This window comes from Solanum stenotomum, chromosome 2 (genome assembly GCF_019186545.1).
Source record: "Solanum stenotomum isolate F172 chromosome 2, ASM1918654v1, whole genome shotgun sequence".
Lineage (NCBI taxonomy): Eukaryota > Viridiplantae > Streptophyta > Magnoliopsida > Solanales > Solanaceae > Solanum > Solanum stenotomum.
The window spans coordinates 72,443,599-72,470,978 of NC_064283.1; the positions used below are offsets into that span (position 1 = coordinate 72,443,599).

General features: G+C 35.4%; 2 protein-coding genes and 1 pseudogene across 2 annotated transcripts in view; 1 reads left to right on the forward strand and 2 right to left on the reverse strand.

Moving 5' to 3' along the window:
• Positions 1-7,517, forward strand: part of LOC125856277 (putative late blight resistance protein homolog R1B-23) — a 107,614-nt gene extending 100,097 nt beyond the window's left edge. Inside the window, exons 4-5 of the mRNA XM_049535795.1 lie at positions 4,798-6,691; positions 7,163-7,517. Of these exons, the coding sequence (XP_049391752.1) occupies positions 4,798-6,681 (1,884 nt within the window). The 3' untranslated portion in view covers positions 6,682-6,691; positions 7,163-7,517. The remainder of the gene's footprint in view (positions 1-4,797; positions 6,692-7,162) is intronic.
• Positions 2,335-27,380, reverse strand: part of LOC125854282 (disease resistance protein RPP13-like) — a 42,564-nt gene continuing 17,518 nt past the window's right edge. Inside the window, exon 3 of the mRNA XM_049533780.1 lies at positions 2,335-2,533. The gene's annotated coding sequence lies outside the window, so the exon portion shown is untranslated. The remainder of the gene's footprint in view (positions 2,534-27,380) is intronic.
• Positions 12,392-25,459, reverse strand: LOC125856278 (putative disease resistance protein At1g50180; annotated as a pseudogene).

Genomic DNA, 27,380 nt, shown 5'->3' on the forward strand with positions numbered 1-27,380 from the left:
GTGAAACTGGTGGGGTTGGAAAGTAGATTCAATTACCTTTAATTGGATAGGTTATGGCTCACGTAACTCTTAATATTCTAAGAGATATGGTCGTTTAAAGTTGACCTAAGCAGAATCTTACTTCAAAACTTAATAAACTTCAGGAACACTTATCAAGAACTCTAATCTTTAAATTTCAAGAACGAAATTACGCTGAATAAATCGTGATTGGCATGTGGGTGAAAGAACCCAACACTATGGAAGCTTACATACCTCTTAGGGATCAAATCCATGGCGAAAATCCGCTACAACACGCAAAAATCTCGACGAACGCTTGATCCTTTCCTCTTTTCTCCTCTTTCTCCTCTTGAACTCTCAACTAAAACCCTAGGTGTATTTTAGAATTATAAAACTGAACCTAATCAGATTAGACCCCTAAAATATTACTAAAAACGAATTAAATCTGTTTTGGTAAGGAAAAGACCAAACTACCCCTCTAAAACCCGGTTTTGACTTTCCTTAACTGGACAGCCTAACTTCAAAAGGCCATAGCTCACTCATCCGACCTCGAAACTTATCAAACTCGGCGGCGTTGGAAAGATAATTCAAAGATGTTTCCTACAGTAACTGGTAGAACGCCTAAATCATCCTGAGCTAGGAGTTATGGTCGTTTGAAGTCAACCCAAAACTCATACTTAGCTTAACTTGTAAAATTTCAGATTTTGCTATTTCCAATTTAATTCTTTTTGGAACTCAAGGTGCTACATCTAGTGACCTTAACACTTAAGAAATTTTAATTCCTCGGTAAAATCTGACTCAGTACGATGAACGGTTCGAGTCTTAGTTCAAAAAAATTTTCTGGGGTGTTACAATTAGTGACAATTAAAACTCATTTATCTATATAGATAATACAAAATAAGATAGAAGTGAAATTTATATACACGTACACGAACATATAAACCCACCAAAATGAGAAAATATAAAAATATTTTTTCTCATGTCAAACACTTGTGTACATTTTTTATTTAGTTAATGTAAAAATAAGAAGAGAGGTTGACTTTCAGCTATTTGGTCTTTTAGTACCATAACAGATAAGACAAATACAATATGGGGTTTGTATTGAGAAAAATCTATCGTGTAAACTCTTGCCAATTATTGATAGACATTATATCTAATCTACATTTGAATGAAATGTGGGTGGTAAATTTCGTGCATTTGTGTATGTGTATAAATGATAGTATAATATATTATTTCTATAGAAGTTAAATATGAAAAAAGTGAATGAAGTTAAAAATAAAATAAATAATGACAAACAAGAGAGGGTTGCTCGAACGGTAAGCACCTCTCACTTCCAACGTTATAGGTGTATCTGAAAAGTGAAAAGTATTCCAATTGTCATTAAATAATTGAATTAAAAACAAAATAATTATTCACATTTTCCCAATATTTTACCTTTTTTGTTGGGTGGTTTTCGTGGCAATTTTAATACATTTTTGTGGCGGTATTAGTCGCCACAAAAAACTAAACCTTTGGTGGCGACTAATGTTGTTGCCACAGAAAAGTATCAACCACTTAGTATAGCGAACGACCCATGGGTCTCCATGACAGGTTATTTGTGGCGATATTTTGACTTTCTATGGAGATTTGCGTCGCCACAAAAGGTTCTTTTATTATATTGTTGCATCCATCCTTTTGTCAAAATTCGACATAATTTCGTCTAGTTGATAAAATATTTTTTCTTGCAGAATCGACATTGTCAGGGCAGATGTGTACATATATATATACTAACAATTTTCTTAACTAACTTTCTGATTGGCTAATCAACTAATTACTTGAAGGCTGTAAATTACATAGTTAGTTAACAATTTTCTTAACTAACTTTCTGAATCTGGTAAAACTGCATTTCACATTGCTAGCTAGTTATTACTATAAATAATAGTAACAACAAAGTAATTAGTTATGGGTACATAACCGTCTTTGTTAGGAAAACACTCTTTACAACATCAACAACTTCTGCTTCCCACACAATGAGCTAGACATCTCCCTCTTTTACGTATAAAATCACTTATTACCTTAGCTAATGTCTCCTCATCCTCATTGACATGATCTCCTATGCGTTTCGTGAAGAATCATAAGAAGAATATCCTTTATTCTGTAATCCTGACCGACGTAAACCCAAAGTAATTAGTTATTACTAGGTGATGAAGTTAGCGTGCGTAGGAAATGATCTGATTATATAAACAAAACAAGATACACAACGAGTGTATCTAAGTTATAACTCTTTAAAAATAACCAAAATCATCACAAAGATTGATTATACATACTAAATACTTGAGATTCATAACATGTCTTTGAACAATTAGTAGACCACACAAACCCAAAGGTCAAATCATGGAGAGACTTATTATTATTAACTTGAATAAACAAAAGACAAGAAGCTTTCTTCATTGTAATGGATTACAGAAAATATGCATGAGACACAGTGACATGACCATATTAAAGAGCATCTGTCCATGATCCCGGGCTCCCAGCAAAGTGTCCTGATCAAACTTCCCTGCAATAAAATGGACAAGTGCTTCAGATAAGTTTTAAAACTACCGCGCAATTCTATATTTTAATGGACATGAAGTCTCTGTGAATACGATATTTGGACTCATAATCCTATACTACTTGTACAACCGTGAGGACTTGTGTGTGCATTTGGACGCAACAGGAGCCAAGTGAAATGGAAATGGAGATTTATAATCATTTCAAGACAAAATAAATTTTAACTTCACTGAGTAGCCCTGGGATCAGCTTCACACCGGAGAAATACAAATGAGCTAAGAATTTATGCTTTTCAGAGCATGTTTTCAGGGCCAGTAATTATACTCTGCTGCTGAAACTGAGATAGTTCAGCTGGCACACTCCCAAGATTAGGACACTTAAGAACAAGTACCCTAAGTTCGTGGAAGTGATATCCTGAAGCCTTCCAAATCTGGAGCTCATCGTTATGAATCAACAAAATCTGCAGTTTCCGAAAATCACCTTCCTCCGGCTTCCATATACTCCCTGTGAATGCCTCCTTTTCCAACTTTAAGATCTCCAGGCATTGTTAGTTTTAAGAGAATCTTCTATGTTCCCTTGAATACTCAAATTTTTTGAGGCTGTTCGAAGCCTCTCCGAGCACATCGTTGTTGCAAGTTTCAGGTGAAATTTTAGAAAGAGTTTGAAGAGAGGAGGAACCTTTTCCCTTTTGGGTTGAAGGGAGAGGCAATTTAGAAGGTTTATTGATCTTCAAATGCGTCAACTTTGACATGTTCCATATATTTACTTGAATGTTGAGAGTGGGCTGGGATGTATTAATTATAATAGATTGGAGTATTGTCATTTTCAAATAAGGCTAACTCGAGTTCCCCCTTAGGGTGGAAGCCACAGACAAATAACTGTTTGCATCTATCCTATTTTGTTATGGTTATATTTGCTTTGTTTTCATTTGTATAAAACTCTTGTTAGTTTCTTTGCAATACTAGAAGAGTTTGTTGAATTGTGAAATATATATACTTAAGGGCAATGTTATTGACATGCCTCCTGCTATAAAGAAATCTCTATAGGTATTTTCGTTAAGATTTCCAACAAGACTACTACTCAAGTGGTCATGTTCATCTGAAATCGGAATTGGTTTATAAATCAAATTCACCTCTCAATTCTAAACTATAGATCTTCTTTCCTTTTATTCTATTAGCTTTTTTTAATGATTATTTTATCCTTACATATAATCTTTATTTTTCTTTACTACTTTACATGATTTTTATTTAATCTATATAGTAAATTTTCTTTAGAAAAAATAAATATTAATACTTCTCACTTTTTTTTCCATCTAAAATTAAATTTCCTAAAATTCATTCATTTATATATTAAATTAATACTTTCAAAGAAATATTACGTAGAGACACATCTTACGTGGCATAATACACATAAAATGTCATGTAGGATGCAAATTACCACGTAAGATGCCACAAAGGACTCATATGTTTACTTATTCAACTTTATACAAGTTTAAGTGCATATTTGTGCACAACCAAAATTAGAAGGCATATATGCAAGCTGAAGCCAAGTTAAATGGGCACATTTATCTATTATGCCTTTCCTAGATGAAAAAGAGAAAAGTGAGAAGTATTAATTTAATATATAAATTAATGATGTTTAGGAAAATTAATTTTATCAAATAGTAATCAAAACTTTAATACATATTTATACAAGTCACGAAAATAACATGTAACAATAATTTTATAAATATATCCAATGTAGGTAATAAAAATTACATCCTCGTCTCAATGTTGTTTGAGTTGACATAAAGTTTAAGAAAAAAAAAAGACATTTGAAATGTATGGTCTAAAACAAGTGATAGTTGCTAGTGTGGTTATAAATCATCATCTCATTAAGGATAAAACGAGCATTTTAATATGTTATATACAACTTGTGAAGATCAGGCATTCTGCTTTCTGATGTGATTCATATGTTGAAAAGGGTCCTTCTTTGGAGAATGATGAAGTGGTCGGGTTTGATGATGAAGCTAGCAGAGTGATCAAGCGACTTGTTGAAGGACCGGCGGAAAGTCTTGATATTATCCCAGTGGTAGGTATGGCTGGACTTGGAAAAACAACACTGGCAAGAAAAATCTATAATGATCCTAAGCTTTCATATGAATTTTTCAGCATCCCTTGGGTTTACGTCGGTCAGGAATACAAAATAAAGGATATTTATCTTAGGATTCTCAAATGCTTCAAAAAAAGCATAGAAGATCATCTCAATGATGATGCGGATACATTAGCTAAGGTAATAAGTGATTTTATAAATAAAGGAGGAAGATGTCTCATTGTTTTAGATGATGTGTGGGTAGCAGAAGTCATTGATGATGTAAAGAAAGTTTTCGCAGAAAACAAAAAGGGTCATCGAATCATGATGACCACGCGTGATAGATATCTAGCTACTTATGCCAATACAGAACCTCATGATCTGAAATTCTTGAATGGAAAAGAAAGTTTTGAATTGTTGGAAAAGAGAGTTTTTGGCAAGGGAAGTTGTCCTGATGAATTAGTTGAACTTGGAAAAAAAATTGCAGGAAACTGTGGTGGAGTACCACTTGCTGTAGTGGTAATTGCAGGAGCGTTAAGAGGTCGTCCAAATACAAATGATTGGGTAAGAGTTCAGAAAAATGTGGCAGAGCATTTTTATAAAAATACTCAAGCGGGCTGCTTGAAATTTGTAGAGATGAGTTACAATCGTTTGCCTCAAGAAGTACAGACGTGCTTTTTATACTGCGGTGTCTTTCCTCGAGGCTTTGATATCCCTTCTTGGAAATTGATTCGTTTGTGGATAGCGGAAGGGTTAATAAAGCCTCAACAGACATACACTCCTGAGGAGATTGCTGAGTTTTATTTGAATGATCTTGTCAATAGAAATTTAGTGATATTGATGCGAAAGAAGTCTGATGGTCAAATAAAAATATGTCGTCTTCACGACATGCTGCATGAGTTCTGCAGAACTGAGGCTAGTAACAAATGGCTTTTTCAGCAAATGCATCTAACATCTGATCAAGCTATTCCTTCTATTCAAGACAAAGATACTTGTCGTCGGTTGTGCATTCAGCCCTCTATTCTGAATCAGTTTCTCCTCGATAAGCCTATTGCAGAACATGTCAGATCTTTCTATTGTTTTTCCTCAGAACAAAAACAAATTGACTTGCCTCCTAATGACATCAAACACATCCACAAAGCATTTACACTTATCAGAGTCTTGGACGTTGAACCCATCAAATTTCTTTTCTCCAAAGATTTTAACCAGTTATATCATTTGAGGTATGTTGCCATCTCAGGGGAATTCAAGTCCCTTCCTCCGTCCTTCGGTAAATTTTGGAATTTACAAACTCTAGTAATCAATACAAGTACCTCAGAGTCCACCCTTGAAGTAAAAGCTGACATATGGAACTTGTTACAGTTAAGGCATTTCCACACCAACATACCTGCAAAATTACCAGCACCTGCTACCACGACCGGTAAAACTTCTTGTCTACAAACTCTTTCTATGGTCGCGCCAGAAAGTTGCAAGAAAGATGTACTAGCAAAGGCTTGTCTTCTGAAAAAATTGAGCATTCGAGGGCAAATGGCATCTTTTCTTGAACCCAAAGGTGGAATCAGCAATCTTGAAGAACTAAAATGCCTGGAACATTTGAAGCTGTTAAATGATGTTCTTGACATAAATAAAGCAATTCACCTTCCTCCAGCATTCTTCAGACTCGTACGGACAGTGAAGAAGTTAACTTTGGTAAACACAAGGTTTTCTTGGAGCGATGCAAATAAATTGGCACAGTTGGAACACCTGGAAGTCCTAAAGTTGAAGGAAAATGCATTCATAGGTGACTCTTGGAAGCCGGAGATAGGAGATTTTAGCGCGCTCCAGGTGCTGTGGATTGAAAGGTCAGACTTAGAATCTGGGAAGGCATCAAGTCTTAATTTCCCAATACTTCAGCACCTTGTTCTTATCTCATGTGATAAACTCAAGGCTGTGCCATTTGGATTGGCGGATAAACATAACTTTCAAGTGATGAGACTGGACAATAGCAAAGAAGCAGTCAAATATGCAAAAGAGATAGAAAGCAAGAAACCGAAGTTCAAGCTCACCATATTCCCTCCTGAAACTGATTCCAAGGACACACAGTGAAGGTTCAAAGGTTAGTCAAATTCATTTTAGGCATAATACATAAACATGACCCTTAACTTAACGTCAGCTGACAACTATGACCTTTTAACTTTGGGTGTGCACAACTAGACACTTAAACTTGTATAAAATTGAACAAATAGACACCTTCGTCCTACATGGCGTCTTATGTGTATTATGTCATGTAGGACACATGTGTCTACTTGTTCAATTTTATACAAGGTTAAGTGTCTACTTGTGCATACTCAAAGTTGGAGGACATAGTTGTCCACTGAAGCCAAGTTAAGGGTCATGTTTATGTATTATGCCTTCATTTTATATTGACATGATTAAATCTCTATTGGTCGTGTCGACAAAAACTTTAGTTATTCTGAATTGCACTCTGTTATTACTTGTGTGAATGGTTCAACGAGGATTCATACTAGAAAATACTGTTCTTCTTATTCTAATATAAATTTATTTACTATTTTCCTCATTTCTGCAGGAGAGTATCGAGACATCGACCTTGTTGGGATCCTGGTTTCATGTATATGGAGTGTGTGTTTTTTCAGTTGTATTATTGTTTGCACCTTAATTCTATTTTTGTTGTATTTGCTTTGTTTCATTTTTGTGTAAGTGTTGCTTTCATGTGTCGTTGTTGTATAATTGTTTACGCCTTCATGGCCCATGTGTTGAAAGACTGTTATTCTATGTTGCTCGGACTCTTCAAAATTGTTAACGGGTGCGTGTTGTATTCTGTAAAATTAGTGTATTTTTGGAGAATCCAACGCGGGTGCAGCATCAAAAGTGAAGAGTCTGTGCTACTAATCTAATCTATTATTCAGAACAAATAAAATGTTTGCTTTATTTCCCACTAGGAATCTTTATGAGTTCTTAGTGTTTTTGAATTGGAAAGTTCTGAAGTTCAAATTATGAATCAATATGAAAAACTGGTTTTTCGATGAATTTTTCTTTCACTCACAAAAAACTTCAAAACAAAATTTCAAGTGAAATGCATGTTCTTGCAATAACCTAACCCTTCATTTTTAGTATTTGTGTTCTAATTCATGTTTTAGGATTTGGTTAAGTGGGTATTACACTTTTGACTTGATTAGATGGTTCGGGTTGAGACTAGAGGCACTTGGATCAGCAATGGCGGAGTCAGGATTTTTAATAAGGGGGTTGTAAGGGGGTTCAACATCTATTATATATACCTAAAAAATAATTTTAACCATGCATAAATAGTAAATATTTTCCGCCGAGGGGGTTAACCCCCTACGTATACGCTGCCTCCGCCCATGCTTGGATGGTGTCAGACTAAATGGAACATTTAAGCTACTGTATCAAAGTTTTCTGGCGTCTGGTACATCACGATCGCGAATCAGATACCTGATCTCAAAGAGTTATCGAGAGTTGACTGGTAAAGGGGAGTTTGTTCTCCATGATTGTGACTCGTTGTCATCAAACGTGGAAGTAAAAAATATTGACTCACCGTGAACGCTTCGCGTTCACGTAGGAATGCAATTGACTAGTGTTAGCAGGGAGTCACTGAAGGATAATAAGGTCATGGTGGCTAACATACCTAATCTTCAAGAGATGAAGTTGGAGAACACAAACAAAGCGGTAAAATCCGCAAAAGGTGTGTTGGGAAGCAAGACATCTAAAAACAAGAAATTCAATCTAAGCACAATGAAATTGAAAGGCCAGTTGAACTCATTTGACATACATTGTTCATGACTGCTGTAATGACCCTAAAGGTCATTTTTGGAAATTTTCATAAAATGACCGTTTTACCCCTCCCGATAGTTGCCCCGAGTCATAATTATTGTATTTTCAAAGTTGGTTTGGAGGAAAATTGATGAAAAGTTTTGTTTTTGGAAAGTTGAGTTTTTAAGAGTTAAAGTTTGGTTAAAAGTGCTATTTCGAGTCATTTGGAGTTTCGAGACTTGAATCGGATTTCCGTCGATTCCAGCAGTTTTAGAATGTCGAAACGGGTCTATGAGAATTTACGGAGTCGAATTTGGAGTTAAAACGAAGATTTGAGGTCCTAAGTTGCTAAAATTGTGAAATTTTGATCAAGAGTTGACTTTGGTCAACAAACGAGGTTCCGGTCCTCGAAATGGAATTCCGAGGGCACCGTTGGATTCAGGGGGTGATTCTAAGTCTAGAATGAGTCTTGGTTGAATTTTTAGAGGCCCCGAGTGCGTTTCGAGTTTTTGAGCCTAAAGTTAGTTTCTTGACGCCTTATCGGATACCAGGTCAAGAAGACCTCGAATTCAAATTCCGACGATTTCATTGAGTCCGAAATGTCATTTTCAAGCTAGTAGCATATTTGGTTTGTGTTCGGGAAGTGCCAAATGAGTTTTGGGTGAGCTTTTAAGCTTCTTGGATGCTTTGACACTATTTCAGCAAATTGTGGCAACTAAAGGGTTCATTATTAGTTTTAAAGGTCGAAAAATTATTCCGAAGGTTCTGAAATTTTGAGCATGAATTATAGGACTTATCTGCAAATTTTGGTGCATTTTCGCTAACCCGAGATTGGACTTTTATCGCAAATAAGAAATAATTGTTTACCGAGTAGAAATGATATTTGACTGGGCAAACGAGCATGAAATTGAGCTCCGATTGAACGAGCAGGTCCGTATCATTATTTAAGACATTTACAAAAAAGAATCGGGTCATTTCACTATCGTATGAGGAAATTACGGCCTTTTTAGTGAAAGATTAACTGCTGTTTTTCTGGTGCATAACAGCCATGTACTATTATAAAAATCTCAGACTGTGTTCATTTGGTATTTTGAGCATATCGGGAGTTCTAGAGATCGGAATGGAGTGATTCTTACGGGTTTCTTCTTGAATTAATATGAGGGTTAGTATTCAATCTTCAATTCGACATTTTCTCATAATTTCTTTATCTGGTTTTTTTTTCCCTATCCGTAAACCTCTTGGGAAAAATTGGGGTTTTATCGATTTGGACTCCCTTTTTGATGAAAAAGGTATATTTACGATCCTTATGTTATGGGTAAACTGATTTTAACATAAAATTATTGATTCATCGATTATTTTCATCATATTAACCGCGTACAATTTGGACTTTCTCGGTAAAGTTAAAGTTTGATAAATTGAGAATTTCAAGGTCGATCTTAACTCCGTTTTTGATGAAATTTCATATTTGAACTTATCTAAGCATGAGTAAGATGTTTTTCAAGAGATATTTCATTTTCGAGTCGGGGTTTCAGATCCGAATATTTTAGACTTCTTCAAGAACGTGGATTTTCCTTCAAATTGAGTTTGTAAATTGATTTCAACTCCGTTTTCAAATTGGTTTTCACCATTAGCTTCCAAATACTTTAAGGATCATTTTACATCAAAAATTTCCAGATTTGGGTATCGTTTTTCAGTATGAGACTTTTGGACCGTTTTGCCCTTTTTCCCTAAATTTCTTGATTTTGGTGTCATTGGACTCAAATTGTGAATGTGAATTATTGTTTGAATAGATTATCGTGATCCGGATTCTACTCAGAAAGGAAAGGCTCAAGTCAAGTAACTTTTGGAGTTCGTTTTAAGGCAAGTGGCTTCCAAACTTTGTAAAACTGTTAGACTACGCATGACTACTTTCCTAATTGTGTTGGGGAGTAATGGCGATTGAGAATGGGTTTTATTTGTTGATTGAAATTTGTTGTAAATAAAAGATGGGGAATAAAACAAGCTAAATGTGTTATGATATGGTCGTGATATGGTTGTGATTGAGACAGGTGATGTGTAATACTATGATGTGGTCGTGATATGGTGGTGATTGAGACAGGTGATGTGTAATACTATGATGTGGTCGTGATATGGTTGTGATTAAGACAGGTGATGTGAATTACTATGATGTGGCCGTGATATGGTTGTGATTGAGACATGTGATGTGTAATACTATGATGTGATCGTGATATGATTGTGATTGATGACATGTGCATATTCATTATTCATCCCATGTGTGAACTATCTGTTGCATGAGTTCTGAGACACTGATATGAGGATGGATGGATATGAGACACAGTTGAGACTAGCTCTAGCTAGAGATATATGAGATGGACTAGCTTCGGCTAGCGATTTGGATGCCGATGGGATCTGGTTCCGGCGGTGATACATGGTCCATGTGTGGCCCCCATGGGTTCTGATTTGAGTATTCAGCGCGGACTAATTAAGTCAACAGATGTGTATCGTAGGACAGACATGCATCACTACTACATGACATCATTATTGCATTTTGCATCGCATTTGCCTTATCTTTGTCTGTGATGTGTGGATTGTATCGGTTTACCCTTCTTATGTGGAATTTGATCTACTTGCTCTTATTTGTTGATCTGAGGTTGATGAGGATATACTGTTGGTTCTGACTGTTGAATATGATCTGTTTAGTATATGTTGGTTGGTTTGCTGCTAGATTGAAGTTTCGGTGGTTTGGTTGGGATTGAAAAGAGTTGTTTGTAGCTGCTAGTTTTGCTTAGTTTAGAGTTACTTGCGAGTACCTGTGGTTTTCGGTACTCACCCTTGCTTCTACACAATTGTGTAGGTTGACAGCTCTCTCAGATTCGGCTTAGTATTTTCTTTAGCAGATTGAGCTTCGGGACATACTCAAGAGGTAGCGGTTCATTCCAGACGTGCCCTTGAGTTATCTTTACTTTCAGTTTTGTTCTATTCGAGAACTATACTCTGAGACTTGTATATTTTTATTCGAATTCTGCATATAGAGGTTTGTACATGTGACAACCAAATTCTGGGTAGTGTTGAGTCTTATTTAAAGTCTTCCGCTTATTTATTATCTTTTATTCTCGTATTTCTACTTCTCTATCGTTGTGGTTGGGTTAGGCTGACGTGTCCGGTGGGAAATGGACACGTGCCATCACATCCGGATTTGGGGTGTAACAACTGCATCTGTCTTATATAGCAGAATGCATTGTAACACTGTATCTATCTTCTGTAATCATTTGATTCTTCTTATACATATAGCAATCTTCGAATCCTATCCGCTACAGTTCTCCGCTCATCGTTTTTTTTTTCATTTGCAAAAAAAATTCCTCCTGTTCTGCAGAGGAGAACTTGGACATTGAGCTTGCTTGTTTTAATCTATCATTGCTTTTGTTGAAAGACATGGTACTCCCTACAAAGGCGCTATTGCAAGTTTTACCCATATACCGGGTGAAATATCCTCAAGGACAATGTTATTTACATGCCTCATGCTATAAAGAATTCTCTACAGGTTTAACTGTTTAAGCATTTTCTGCAAGATTTTCAACAGGACTCTGGAGAAGATATTGGTTCAACCCCAAAATCTACTCCGCCTCCTTCTGTGGTGGCTGTGACACAGAATGACCACTTTAAAGCAGTGTATTAGAAATTCAAACCTCTTCTGTAACATGGCCAAAACAAGATGAAACCTATTTTTGAAAGCTAAAACAGATCGACACGAGCCTATAGGCTCTAATATCATGTAATCAAATGGAAGATCTAAGCACGAGAACTAGAATTCATTTTGCAAATATATGGTTTTGTAGTTTGAACTTGAAACCTACCAATTCAAAAATAACTAGAATTCATCTGAAAGATTCCAAAGTTGTAAATAACACACTACACTTGAAAAAGAAAACACTTCACATGATCAGAAACTCGAAAAACAACAACTCCAAAGAGCAACTTATTACAAATCACAAAAGATAAACAGATTTTCTTTATTGGAACAACAATATCAGATGACAGGATGACAAAAAAACATGAAATGCTGTGACATCATACACATGACCCCAGATCGAAGCCCTGATTCCCTTCTGCAGATGGAGGAAAAGAGTATAGCAGTGCAAGTGCGCAAATGAATTTGACTAACCTTTCAACTCTCTTGGTTATTATTATAAAAGATGTTCTGTCATATTTTTCTGAAATCCAATCATTTCTACTCGAACGACCTCTTAATGCCCCTGCAATTACCGATACTGCACCTGGTGCTCCACCACAGCTTTCTGCGATACTTTTTCCAAGTTCTACTTATTCATCAGGACAACTTCCCTTTCCAAAAACCATCTTTACCAACAATTCAAAACTTTCTTCTGAAGTCAAGAATTTCAGATCATGAGGTTCTGGATTGGCATAAGCAGCTAGATATCCGTCATGCGTGGTCATCAGGATTCGATGCCCCTTCTTGTTTTCTGGGAAAACTTTCTTTACGTAATCAATGACTTCTGCATCCCACACATCATCTAAAACAATGAGACATCTTCCTCCTTTAATCATAAAATCACGTATTACCTTAGCTAATGTGTTCAAATCCTCATTGAGATGATCTTCTATGCTTTTTTTTTTTGAAGGATTTGAGAATCCTAAGATACATATCCTTTATGTTGTATTCCTGACCTACATAGACCCAAAGGATGCTGAAAAATTCAAATGAAAGTGTAGAATCATTGTAGATTTTTCTTGCCAGTGTAGTTTTTCCAAGTCCGGGCATACCCACCACTAAAATAATGTCCAGACTTTCCACTGGTCCTATAACAAGTCGCTCCATCACTTTGTAAGCATCGTCATCAAACCCGACCACTTCATCATTCTCCAAAGAAGGACCCTTTTGAACATAATAATCAAACAGAATGTATTAGAAAACAGAGCGGAGATAGTCAGAAATAATTATATAGAATTGAGAGCAGTTCACAGAGAGTTGATAGAGAATGTTAAGAATTCATCACCAACTTAACTATTTACTTAAGATAAATCAAGAAAAATCTAGAATATTCCGGAGGTGTAGAAAATTGAAGGAAGATCTCTAGAATGAGTATTCTAGAAAGAATAGTCTAGAAATGTTCTAGAAAGAATAGTTCTAAATAAAGATAGTTAGGAATATTCTAGAATAGAGTAGTATGTATCTCTCTAGATTTTTCCATCACCTCCTATAAATAGAGGTGGTCCATTTGAGTTGTAAGCAACCAAGAAAGCAACCAAGCAAGAAACAAAGTAACAAACCAAGTAAGAAAGTAAGAGAGCAAACAAGAGTGAGTGCTCAAGTAAAGAGTGTTGCTGAAGCAAGCAACAAGTGTGATCAAGATTGTAAGACCGAAGCGGGTTCTTACTTTGATAAAATAAAATTCAAGTTGTGATAAATCGATTGTGCCCCGTCATCTCCAAACCAATATATCCAACAAGTGGTATCAGAGCCTGGTGAATAAGTGCAAGGTAGTAACTCAAAAGAGATCCTACAAGCTACCGTCGGAGGCTACAAATCGCGAGGCACTAATTAATGATGGATTTTGAAAGCACTCTCAATAGCGTTGAGAAGCTCAACGCAAGCAACTATTGATCATGGAGCACGAGAATGCAATATTACTTTCTCGGCCAAGAATTATGGGATATCATCGGTGGATCAGACACAACACCACCAACAGATGTTGAAGCAGCAAAAAGGTGGAAGATCAAAGCTGGAAAGACCATGTATGCTCTCACTGTAACCATCGAGGATGAGTTCCTACAACGGATTAAGAATGCCAAGACACCCAAAGAAGCTTGGGACACCTTGGCGACGATTTTTACAAAGAAGAATGATGTGAGATTACAAAGGCATGAAAATGAGCTTTTGTCGATCTCTCAACGGAATATGACAATTAGTCAATACTTCTCAAAGGTAAAATCTTTATCTGATGAAATATCAAAATTAGATCCAGAGAATGGTATCACAGAGACAAGAATGAGGAGAATTATTGTTCATGGTCTAAGGCCAGAGTACAAAGGCATAATTATAGCCACACGAGGGTGGGCCACAGAACCAACTTTATCTGAGTTGGAAAATCTATTGGCAAATGAAGAAGATTTGGAGAAGCCATTATCAAGTATTACTATAAAAGACGAAGATAAGGCGCTCTTCAGCAAAAGGCAAGCCTATCAAAAAAGAAAAGCGAAGAGAAGCTCACGGCCAGGGCGAGACCAAGAGAATAAACATCAAAGAACTCAACGACAAAACAAACAGGCGAAAGGCTTCAACAACCGGCAAATGCAGAAGTGCTACAATTGTGGAAAGAAAGGACACTATGCGAGAGACTGCTGGTACAAGAAAATTGAAGGTAATGTAGCTATTTCTACTCAAAATAAGAAAGATGAAGAAGAAATTTAGGATTTTGAGACCTCTTATGCAGTTGAAGAAACTAATCAACAAGAGGAGCTTGTCACTTGTCACTTATCACTCTAACAAAGAATAGGAGATTGCACTTGCAACTGTGAGTGAGAAATTGGTCGACCATGAACATGATTGGATCAATGATTCAGGATACTCCAATCACATGACTGGTGATGAGAAAAAGCTCATTAACATGAGTGAATATAAATGCGGTCGAGTTGTGGTGACTGCAAATAATTCAAAAATGCCAATAACTCATATCGGCAAGATGATGTTTATGCCTCATCACAGCTGACAAGTGGAACTTCAAAATGTCTACCATGTTCCAGGTATGTATTGACACCCAATTTTGACCTAACATTTTCAAAATGTGTAACTTTTAAGTTTTATGTCACGCCCCGAGCCTACACCCTGGGAGAGACCGGCACCCGAAGACCATTGTTGGCCCCAAGCGAACCCTTGGCCTGGCTTTCTTAACTCAGCGGAAACCTAACTCAATAGAATAACTTCATGCAATGCAAGGACATTAAATAACTTAACTTATAAAATCTGGCCAAAAAGGCCACTCAAGTCTCAAAATAGAATATTTACATATATACATAGATGAGAGACTCAATACTAACTGACTGACTGTCTATGAAGCCTCTATAATACTGAGATGGATGTTGGGACAGACCCCGCAATATTCTAATAAAACAAAACTAGGAACACAAAATAACAGAATCCTCCGGAATGCAAGGAGGTTCACCACTGACACTGGAATGCTCAACTGGATCAACGGCGTGCTGGATGCTGATCCTGGGTACCTGTGTCTACATCATCATAAGATGCAGGCCAACTGGCATCAGTACATTGAATGTACGAGTATGCGAGCTGGAAAGCTAAGCAGCATAGGCTAGAAGGAAATCTAGAAGAAACTGAATAACTTACCTGGCTCAACTCAACTCAACCTGACTGGCTCATTTCAATATAAGGCAATTTAAAACAAGTGCAATATAAAGAAAAGCCGTTTAAAACCTGTTATAAACTCTGTGTGTATACAAAGATACAATAAGCTTGAGATGTATATAAAAATACAATTGAACTGATGTATATAAACATACAATAATTTCTGTGTATGAAAATACAATAACTGCTGTGGGAGTTTCTCTAACCGACAACCATCACATAAGAGCTATAGTGATGATACAGCGATCGACCTCACGCTGCCAGAGCATCCTATACCCGGCCAAAGGTATAAGACCTGAACTACTTAATGGATCCACTAGTCTATTTGGAAAAGGATTCATCTAAAAAGTATGATCATTTTCTACCCATGGTGACAAACATGGTTCTATGGGGGCTGTGGGTTTCTTGAACGCTCCCCCAACTCGGTGCTCGATACTACTCCCAAAAATGTACTGGCTCTTATGTTAAAAAAAACATATTTCTTCCTGCTGATTTGAGATAATTACTCAAAAACTTAGCTCAAAGGCTATCTTGGAAATCTCAGTTTCCTCTTTTGCTTCATTTAGAAAGCGATAACTTTTTTTTTCTGAAAAACTAGCCCGAAGGCTCTGTGGAGATCTCAGTTCCAAAGCTTGTTTAAATGTAAAAACATTTCTTTAAAACTCCTTTGGGAATACATAGTTCCCTAATAACTTTTGAGAAATGAACTCAACTTTAAACTCTTGACTCTTAACTTGAAACTCGATACTCTTTACTCAACTTGAAACTCTATAGCCTTTGCTCAACTTGAAACTTTATACTCTTTGCTTGACTGGAAACTTGAGCCTAAAAATGAAGTTAAAACGTTCATTAAAGACTCTTGAATAACTTACTTCTTAACTTCTAAGTCTGGCTCTAACTTCACTTGACTTCTAACTTCTCTTGACTTCTAACTTCACTCGCCTTGAATTGGATTATGGATTCAAGGTATATGATCACATGTTTATGGATGAGTTCTTGACATATAGACGTACCTTAGGGTGTTAGAAACAACTATGAAACATAAGTACAATACCAAGGAACATACATGAGAGAGTATGAAAAGAATGGGGAAACTTGGCGTCCTTGGCACTCTGCAAGGCGCGGAGCGCCAGCCCTTGAATCTCAGAAGGGACTTGCTGGCGCTCTGCTAGGCGCGGCGCCCCAAGGGAGAAAACTCAGAAACTCTTTTGGGGCACGCTGGCAGGCGCGACGCCCCACCCCTGACCCCAGAAAACTCGACTTTTCTCCTTCCTTTTTCCAACTCTAAACCACCCTAACTTCAAGGGTTTCAACTCAAAACACTAAGGATCTTAAAATCCCTCAACACACAAGAGATTCAACTAAAAAACACAATCAAATCATGTGCTAAACCAACAAGAACTTCCAACAACTTCAACAACACAACCAATCTTTTCTTGAAAATAAAATGAGTTTGGCATGTGGGGGAAAGAACCAACCCAACACTATGAACTCACATACCTTAATAGGGATCACCCCCGACGAAATCCACGACGATCTCTACGAATCTTGCTTGATCTTCTCTTTCTCCTCTTCTTCTCCTCTTCACTCTCAAACCCTTACTTTCACTCTTTAAAATGGGACAAACTGATCTAAAAATCAGTCTAACACAACAATATAACCCCAAAAGAAATGGCTAGGGAAAAGACCCTGCCAACTGCCCAGCTTTCAAAGGGCATAACTCACTCATACAAACTCGGAATCGAGCAAACTCGATGGCGTTGGAAAGATCATTCCACTAGCTTTGCAAACATAACTGGAACTACACCTAAATCATCATGATCTAGGAGTTATGACTGTTCAAAGTTGACCAAAAACTCACTTTCTTCCATACTTGACCAAATTTCCAGAATTTTAATTATTTCCAAAATGACTATTTCCAATTCTAAGCAACTTCATAGTTATTTCAAATTGCCGGATGTTACATTTTATTTATTCAATTGTTCAAAATACATTTTTTATAATTTTAAATAAGTTTATTGATAACTATCTTTATTTGTCAAAATTTAGGATTTTTCTTTTATTAGTTAATTTTAAAATTGCATTTTTACATGTCATTAATTACGTTCATTATATATATATATAATTTTATTTTACATTTGTTAATATTCATTTTGATATTTTGCACAGTCTAAAAAATTTATTCAAATACAAATATTTTATTTAACCGATGATTTTGGGCCATAATCTCAAGCCCACAATAAAATTATTTTCTATATAAGTTTTTGATTAGGTTAAAAAAAAAGGAGGGTAGTGGAAAAATTCAGATTTTAGCAATTAAAAAGTAAAGGAAAAAACTAAATTTTGTCTTCCAAAAAATAGCCTTCAAAGACTTTGTCTTCTCCGGCAAAGGAATTGCCGGAACGAGCAGCCACCACCCACCACAAACGACCCCGCTTCTCCATTTTTTTCAGACCCTCTTCTCTTCGCCGGAAACCCACCTGAAACCGACACTAACAACAGCAAAACAGCCACCGAATCTCCAAGCTCACACTACAAAAAACCCGCCTGAAAATAGCCAACAACCGCTTCATTTTCCTTCATCCAAAACCAGACCCACCGAAAAACAAACCAACCTCCACCACCGTTCCTTTAAGCTCCATTACCACTGAAACCAGTCAGCCAGACGACCTCTAAACCCCGACCAAACAACCTTTATTTCTTCCTCAAACAACCCCAAACCAGCAGCTGTAACCACCAGCTCAAAACCCACTTTCCGACGACCCCAAACCCACCAGCGAAGCAGACCCATTCGTTCTCAAGGCCTCCCATGTTAATAAGACGGGTTTTATTTTTAATTATTTATTTTATTTATTTTTATTCATCTTATTACTAACACTTTTACTAACTGTGTTAAAGGTACCCCGGAGTCGCTTTCCATTGAAGCTATTCTAATTGAATTCGAATTATAATTTATTTATTTATTATTGTGTATATTGTTCACGATAGAAAAACATTAGGTCGTTTCTTTTATTACTTGTTTACTTTATTATTTGTGTATATTGTATGTTTATTATATTTGTGTTTGTTTTTATCTTCTCCTCAATTTGAAAAAACATGAACTCAGTCGGAACCCATAGTTATGGATTTCGAAGGATGCTTAACACCTTTCTTTTGAAATAACTTGAACCCCTTACCTAGAATCTAATGGTTTCGCAGACATATTTTTAATTGGTTTCCAAGTTTTTCCTAAAACTAGGTGGCGACTCTTTTAAAATTCGTTTATTCTTAAAATTTTTAAAATTGGATCAATTGTTTATTTTTGAGTCATCGCGATGTTTCGGCCTATTTGAATAGAGTAGGGATGTAAACAGTATGAAGAAAAACTTATTATCTGTATCGCACCTAACAGATTGTGGTAACTATGTCTTGTTTGGACCAAATGACGTAAAAGTATATCGAAACTTAAAAGCTACAAGCATACCAATCATGGAAAGGAGAAGATTAGAATCAAACTACGTCATGTCAGCAGAGATTACTTATGTTGAGAAAATGCGGAGTAATAAAACAGTTGATCTATGGCATGCACGTCTTGGGCACTTGAGCTATAGTAAACTAAAAATCATGATGCAACAATCAAAATTAAAAGGTCTTCCCAAGCTTGAGATAAGAGGAGACACTATATGTTGGATGTCAATATGGGAAAGCACATCAACTTCCCTATGGAGAATTAAAGTATCAAGCGAAGGAGCCATTGGAGCTAGTACACTCAGACGTGTTTGGACCAATGAAGCAGTCCTCCATTAGCGGTTACCGTTACATGGTAACATTTATTGATGACTTCTCAAGGTACGTATGAATTTACTTCTTAAAAGAGAAATCTGAAGTATTTGAGAAGTTTAAAGAGTTCCAATATAATGTGGAGAATGATATTGGAAGAAAAATCAAATGTCTCCATATGGACAATGGGGGAGAATACACGTCACGAGAGTTCAATGACTATCTTAAAGAGAAGTTGATAAGACGATAACTAACTTGTCTGAATACGACACAACAAAATGGAGTGGCTGAAAGAAAAAATAGACATCTGGCAGAGATATGCAGAAGTATGTTGCATAGTATGAATGTACCAGCAAGGTTTTGGGCAGAATGCATGAAGAATGTTGTCCACATCACCAATAGGCTACCGCAAGCAAGATTGAGATTCATCTTACCATTTGAGAAACTTAAGAGATGATTCCTACCGTAAGCCACTTTCGAGTTTTTGGTTGTGTGTGCTATGTGTTCGTGCTAGATCATCTCCGTAGCAAGTTTGATAAGAAAGTTGTTCGTTGCATCTTTGTTGGATATGACGAACAAAGAAAAGAATGGAAGTGTTGTGACCCTACCACAAATTGGACATATGTGTTAAGAAATGTGGTATTTGACGAAGCGTCATCTTGGTGGTCCAATAGCTCTTGGGCAAAAGCTGCAAAATATGCTCAACGAAGTAGAACAAGGGAACAAGATAGAATCTAACCAGGAGGTATCTCCAGAAAAGGAAAAGAAAAGCTTATGGCAAACTAGAGCTTGTGAAACACCAAATGAGTTGCAAGAAGAAGTCCAAGAAGAGTCACAATCACAACTGAGGAGGTCTACACGACTGAAGTGTCCAAATACCAAGTACATAGATGCAACATTAACCGAGGTGGTTAACATCAAAGAGGCTACTACCTTTGAAGAAGCTTCAAAGAGTAGGGATCGTAATAATTCGACGAAGGTGGAGATCCTCAAAGGGTATGGACAGCATGATGCTTGCAAAGTTTCAGGAATCGCTCATAACAGATGCAAAGAAAAAAATTAAGTTGGTGTTGAGGGGGAGTGTTAAGAATTCATCACCAATGTAATTATTTACTTAAGATAAATCAAGAAAAATCTAGAATATTCCGGAGGTGTAGAGAATAGAAGGAAGATCTCTAGAATGAGTATTCTAGAAAGAATAGTCTACAAATGTTCTAGAAAGAATAGTTCTAGAAAAAGATAGTTAGGAATATTCTAGAATAGAGTAGTATGTATCTCTCTAGATTCTTCAACCAACTCCTATAAATAGAGGTGGTCCATTTGAGTTGTAAGCAACCAAGAAAGCAACCAAGCAAGAAACAAAGTAACAAACCAAGTAAGAAAGTAAGAGAGCAAACAAGAGTGAGTGCTCAAGTAAAAAGTGTTGTTGAAGCAAGCAACAAGTGTGATCAAGATTGTAAGACCAAAGCGGGTTATTACTTTGATAAAAGAAAATTCAAGTTATGCCCCGTCGTCTCCAAACAAATAATATTCAACAGAAAATAGTCTGTAACGAAAAATAGAGTGTATGAGTGGTTTTATAGTGATGTACGGTGTACGTAGTGTTTTAAGAAAATCAAGTATCAAGCATGTGAAGCATAGTCTATGCTCATGTGCCACAACAAGGGAGTGCTAAACTTGACGATCAAAATGTCAAGCATGTGTCTGTTGACTATGACATGAGTTCAAAAGGTTAAGAGTTATACAACCTAAGCAACAACAATATTGTGATGGCTAGTCGTGATGTTGAATTTGATGAAGGAGGGATATGAAACTCGAAGGCTATGATTTTCTACTATGAACATACACATGACTACACCACCTCCTTCTATAGCATATGTTGCATCCTTCTTTTCAAGAGATTTCAAGTGAAAGATCATAAAACATGAGGAACGTCATCTAAGATCTCTATAATGATACCAAACAGTTAACCAATTTTGAATTTCAATATTATTCCTTTGTTGATAGTGAATTAATGAATTTTAAAGAAGTTGTTACACACAAAATGTGAAGACAAGCTGTAGGGGTGGAAATTAAGTAAATAGAGAAGAACAACACTTAAGAGTTAACGACTCTTTCTAAGGGTCGTCAAGCAATTGAAGTCAAATGGATATACAAGGCAATAACAGAAGGCATGATACATAAATACTCCCCTTTTACTTGGCTTCAGGTCGCATCTATGTCCTTCAGCTTTGGGTGTGCACAAGTAGACACTTAAACATATATAAAATTGAACAAATAAGACACTTGTCTTATGATACAGATGACAACTAACAACTTAAAATATTTAAAAGACATGTAAACAAATACCTGCATTACTTCCAATCGATTTCTTTCATTGGTTAACAAATGTGAGAGCAGAGGAGGATAGCTTTAGCAATGAGAGGTTCTCTAGCTTTAGTATATATGAAGAAATGAAAAATGAAAAATTAAGTTGACTCTTTTTTCTTAATTATTTAATCAAGTCTTTTTTAAATCTAATAATTTAACAAATCTAATATGATGCTAGTTGTTTGTTTATAAAAATATTTGCAAGTGGACACGCTTATAAGGTTTTCTTGACAATTTGGGTCTCTAAGGGCAAATGGCAAGTTGAATGGTTTGGTTCCACTTAGTAGTGTAAATTTGTATACCCTTTGAACACGTAAGTACGCTTTAGCTATTAAGCTTTGAAACTTATTAAAGAGATCATTCGTCTCTTTGAGACTCTTTAATATCCCACCTCTAATTTGGGGATCCATCATCGGTGAAATATAACTGAGATAAATCTTGCTTTGATATCAGGTAAGGAAATAGATTCTGAATCTGAATCAAATCTAAAAGTTAGCTCTTAAAAATGTTGAGATATTATGTGTTCAGATGTAGTATTTAGTATAGAACAATTATTTATTCAACTTTAGTAAAAAAATAATAGATTATATATTAGTTTATGTGTCGTATACTTAAATGCCTATTTAAGAAGCTTATAACTTTTCATTGTGTTAAATCTTGCCAGTGGATTTATTTATGTTTAAACTAGTGTAAATAATAAAATAATCTCAACATTAACTTGACTTTATTTTTCTGAACTATTTAATCAAGTCTTTCTGACTCTAATTTTAAATGCACCGGCCAGTAACAATAATTTAACAAATTTTCTATCATAATGCTAGTTGTTTACCCATGACCCATTAATATGCTCCCTCCATCCCATTTTATGTGGCACTTTTCGGATTTCAAGATTCAAACAAATCTATCTTTGACCGTAAATTTTTCATAGATCTTTTTAACATTTTGAATTATCAATTATTGTGACTAATAGTACTTTTTACGTAGTTTACAAATATATAAATTTCATTTTTAAAAAATTGAAGATTCTATGGGCAAATTCCCGGTCAAACTTAAACTGTTTGACTCTCGAAAAACGAAAAGTGCCACATAAATTGGGACAGAGGGAATATTAATTTGCAAGTGGACACCATTAATTAGTCTAAGGCATTTCTAGGTTAATATTATAAGGTAGTTTCTTGGCAATTATATATTTTCCTCTAGACTCAAGTCTTTGTAAAAAAATTATCATTGGGTCTCAACTTTACCTCAAAAGTAAGTTATTAAGGAAGTACTTTCTCTAATTTATATTAAGTGAATTGTTAAGATTTTTTTATAATTTAATATAAGTGATTTTTTTATAATTATAGGAAGCGTCGGGACTTTGTTTTCTTCATACTTATCCCTTGTAAGGCAACAAGTACCCCTTTAGATTATGACCAAAATCTCAAAGACACACCTTAACTAAACTAAGGTCCTATTATCCCTTTAACTCAGTTTTTTTTGTAATTTTGTACACCTTTTGGCTTACGTGGCACACTCCGTGACTCCACGCAATTGAGACGCGTGGGAGATATTTGGATGCCACGTAAGCCAAAAATGTGCACAAAATTACAAAAAAAAATGGGTTCAAGGGGGTAATAGGACATTAGTTTAGTTAAGGTGTGTCTTTGAGATTTCGATCATAGTCTAGTTGTACTTGTACTTTTCCCCTTATTTAATGAAAGATTCTTAATTACTTTACATTTTATAGGAAACTAGTTTGAAAATAATCAAAAGGATAATAATGGAAAGTAATCTTCAATTTATGTTTAAAGGGTGTGTCATATCCCTAACAATGACTTCAAAATAATACAAAACACCCTGAAATAATGTAACTTCCTATATTATTACAATTGTATTCTACGAAATTTCATATCTTGAAATGTCTTAATACTAATTACATCATTAGAAATACTATCAAACACATCGTTTTCTAAATGAGGCATCAACCACCCACTAAAAAAAATCATCACTCATTTGACTCCGCTCGCAGGTCAATCGTCGAAAAATCTAATAGAAGTAGAGCAAGTTTCACCAAGTGGAATACCGTAGGATAATTTGAATATTTCTTTGTCTGTACTAATCTTTTGGGAATATCACAAAGAACATTTGTATTTTGAACTTGTAACCTTCCAATTCAGAAATAACTAGAAAATTCATCTGAACGATTCCAAGTTGTAAACAAAACACACAACATTTTATTGAAAGATAAAAGCAACTGTATGTTTTACACTGAAACAAATCAAATACAACAGAATAGTGAAAGAAGCAAACAGGCTTACGATTGAAAAAAGAAAACACTCCAACTGATCAGAAACTCGAAAAAAACAACAACTCCAGGGAGTACATACTCCATTTATTTAACGTATTACAAATCAAAAAAGCCAAACATGTTTTTTTATTGGAACAACCTTATCAGATGACTGGACGACAGAAAACATAAAATGCCACGACATCATACACATGACGGCCAGATCGAAGTCCCGATTCTCTCCTGCAGAATGGAGGAAAATTGGTTAATGAAATAACAGGGAAGCAAAGAGAGGAAAAGTGTTGCAGAGTGCATTCAGAATGTAAGAGAAATAATTAGTGTTTTACAAAATGTTATATATTCTACTAAATGAGACATGTATAAAGATAGATCGCATCACGGAAAATGTATGCCAAGTGGGAACAAAGATATATAGTCGTACTATAATACAAATAAATTCGACTAACCTTTCAACTTCACTGTGTGGCCTTGGATTCAGATTCAGGAGGGAATATGCTGAGCTTGAATATTATTTTTTGAGATTTCTTAAGTTCCAGTATATCTTTTGCAGATTTGACTGCTTTGATTGTGTTCTCCAACTTCATCTCGCGAAGATTAGGTATATCAGCCAGCTCAACTGGTACTGCTTGACCGATCATGAAGTTGAAGAAATAAGCAAATGTAATAATATTCATTGTCAGGAAGAATTTTTTCGGTGGATTGATTTTAGCATACCTGTGTTACTTCGTGGAGTTTTTTAGGGACGTCAAGAATTGGTTTAGGCTTGAATGAGTCTTTGTTATCTTCTCGAAGTTTCTTCACCTTCTCATGGATGTCTTTAATATCAGCTGCAAGAGCCCTAACTACTGCCATATGAGCGACATCAAAGAATCTTTCAACTTTATTCTTATCTCGATGAAGCTTCGCTTGAACCAGAAATTTATCAATTGTATCCTCAGATTTATGTACCAATTTTTGAATTTCTTTCACCAATTGATCCCATAAACTGCTCTCGCTGTAGAATTTAGCAGCATCGTCAAGGAATGCTTTCAGGCGTTGCACTTCTTCCAGTAAATATTTGAATTCGTCGTCTACGCCTTTTATCAGATCTATATTTTCGCTTAACAGCTGCAATAAATTCTCTACGAGAAAATTCACTACAGCATCCGCCATTGGATCGATGTTACAAAATTGGTTTACAAATGAGATAAGAGAAGAGAAGAAGATAGTTGCAGTATATATGAACAAAGGTAAAATGAAAAATTAAGTTGACTTTATTTTTGAATTATTTTAAGTTAACTCTTTCTTTATTCTAATTTTAATTGCACCGGCTAGGTAACAATAATTTAACAAATATAATATAATGCTAGTTGTTTGCCCATAATTTTCATAAATATATTTGCAAGTGGACACCATTAATTAGTCTCTGACAATTAGACATTTAATTATAAGGTAGTTTCTTGGCAATTTGGATATTATGTTTTTAGTTCTTATGAAAAAATTGTCTAAGCTATATATTATTAAGGAGATCATTCATCTCTTTTTCATATGATATGAAAATTTTTAACATACTTTTTTTACATTCAACGCTAAATATATGAGTGTGTAATTTAATTTGGGAATCCATCATCAGTAAGATAAAATAAATTGAGATGAATTTTGATATGATACCAAATAAAGAAATAAATTTTGATTCTAAGTTTATGTAGGCATGCTATGTAGACGTAGGATGATAAAAGTGGAGATATGAAACTTAACGGTTTAAGGGCAAATATGTATCTTCAGTTGGATGGCAAGGATAAATATATCAAAAAAGTATAATGAAGGGCAAATATAACCCTTTTATGAGAGTACAAGGGCAAATACGATCCTTTTCCGTATTAAAAATAAAATGGAAAATGGTCAAAATTACCCTTGAACTATTCAAAATAGCTCATATATATATACCCTTCATTTATGTTTAGATCAAAACTACCCTTACCGTCTATGTTTTGGATCACATATACCCTTAAAACGTTATCTTTGCCATATGTGCTGACATGGCAGTCCACCTAGGCAGTCCAACATGGCAAAAATCTCTTCCTCTCAATTATGTTCTTCTTCTTTGTTCATCTCTATCACAATTTTTTAATTAAGAAAAGGATAAATATACCCCCAAACTATTGTAAATGGTATGCAAATATCCTTCGTCATACTTTTGGGACATTGGTGCCCTTGTCGTCCAAAAACTAAAGCATATATATACCCTTTATACTAACGGATATACATGTGTCATAATCTTATCCACCGACCCGACATTTATTAAATATCGGATCGACGGATAAAATTGTGTCACGTGTCCCTATTTAGTCTTTCGTTAGAGTGAAGGGCATATATGCTCGTGTTTTTGGATGGCATGGGCACCAATGTCCCAAATGTATGACAGAGGGTATCTACATACCATTTACGATAGTTCGGGGGTATATTTGTCCCTTTTCCCTTAAAAAAATATCAAAAATAGTTCTTTCATTATTTTTGTTTGAGTTATTGTTCGGACTTTGTAATTTCAATTTCGAAGTGCGCTGAAGTTCATTTGAGATAGTAGTTGTGTGTTGAATGATCGAGTTCATTGTTTGGGTTTTGATGTCATCGAATCTGAGGGTGAAAATTTAATTCTCAAGGTTGAAAGATATTGAAAAACTCTTGAAGTCATTGTTTTTGTGTTGAAACTCGAAAATAGCTACTCATTTGAAAGCTTGTTGGTGAGAAATTTCTAGCTTTTCTTGGGTTTTTGAAGTGCAAAAATTTGAAGAGATTTAACTGAATGTTACTAAAAATTGCTTGAATATTGCAATTGAGGTTGGAAATTGACATTTAACGACTGATTTTTTAGTTTGAAGATTTGAGTTGAAATCTCAAAAAAAAAAAAAATATGAAAGAGTTCTTAAAAGTTCGAAAATCTAAAAATCGATTTTGTGAATCTATGACCCCAAATCCCAAACAATGAACTTGATCCTTCAACACACAATTACAACCTCAAACAAACTCTAGCACACTTTGAAATTAGAATTTCAAAGTCCGAACAACAACTCAAAAAAGAACAGTGAAAGAATTATATTTGATTTTCTTTTTGTGATAAGGATGAACAGGAAGAACAACATTATTGAAAGGAATGTATTTTTGCCATGTTGGACTGCTTGTGTGGACTGTCATGTCAACTCTAATGGCAAATATAACGTTTCAAGGGTATTTGTGGTT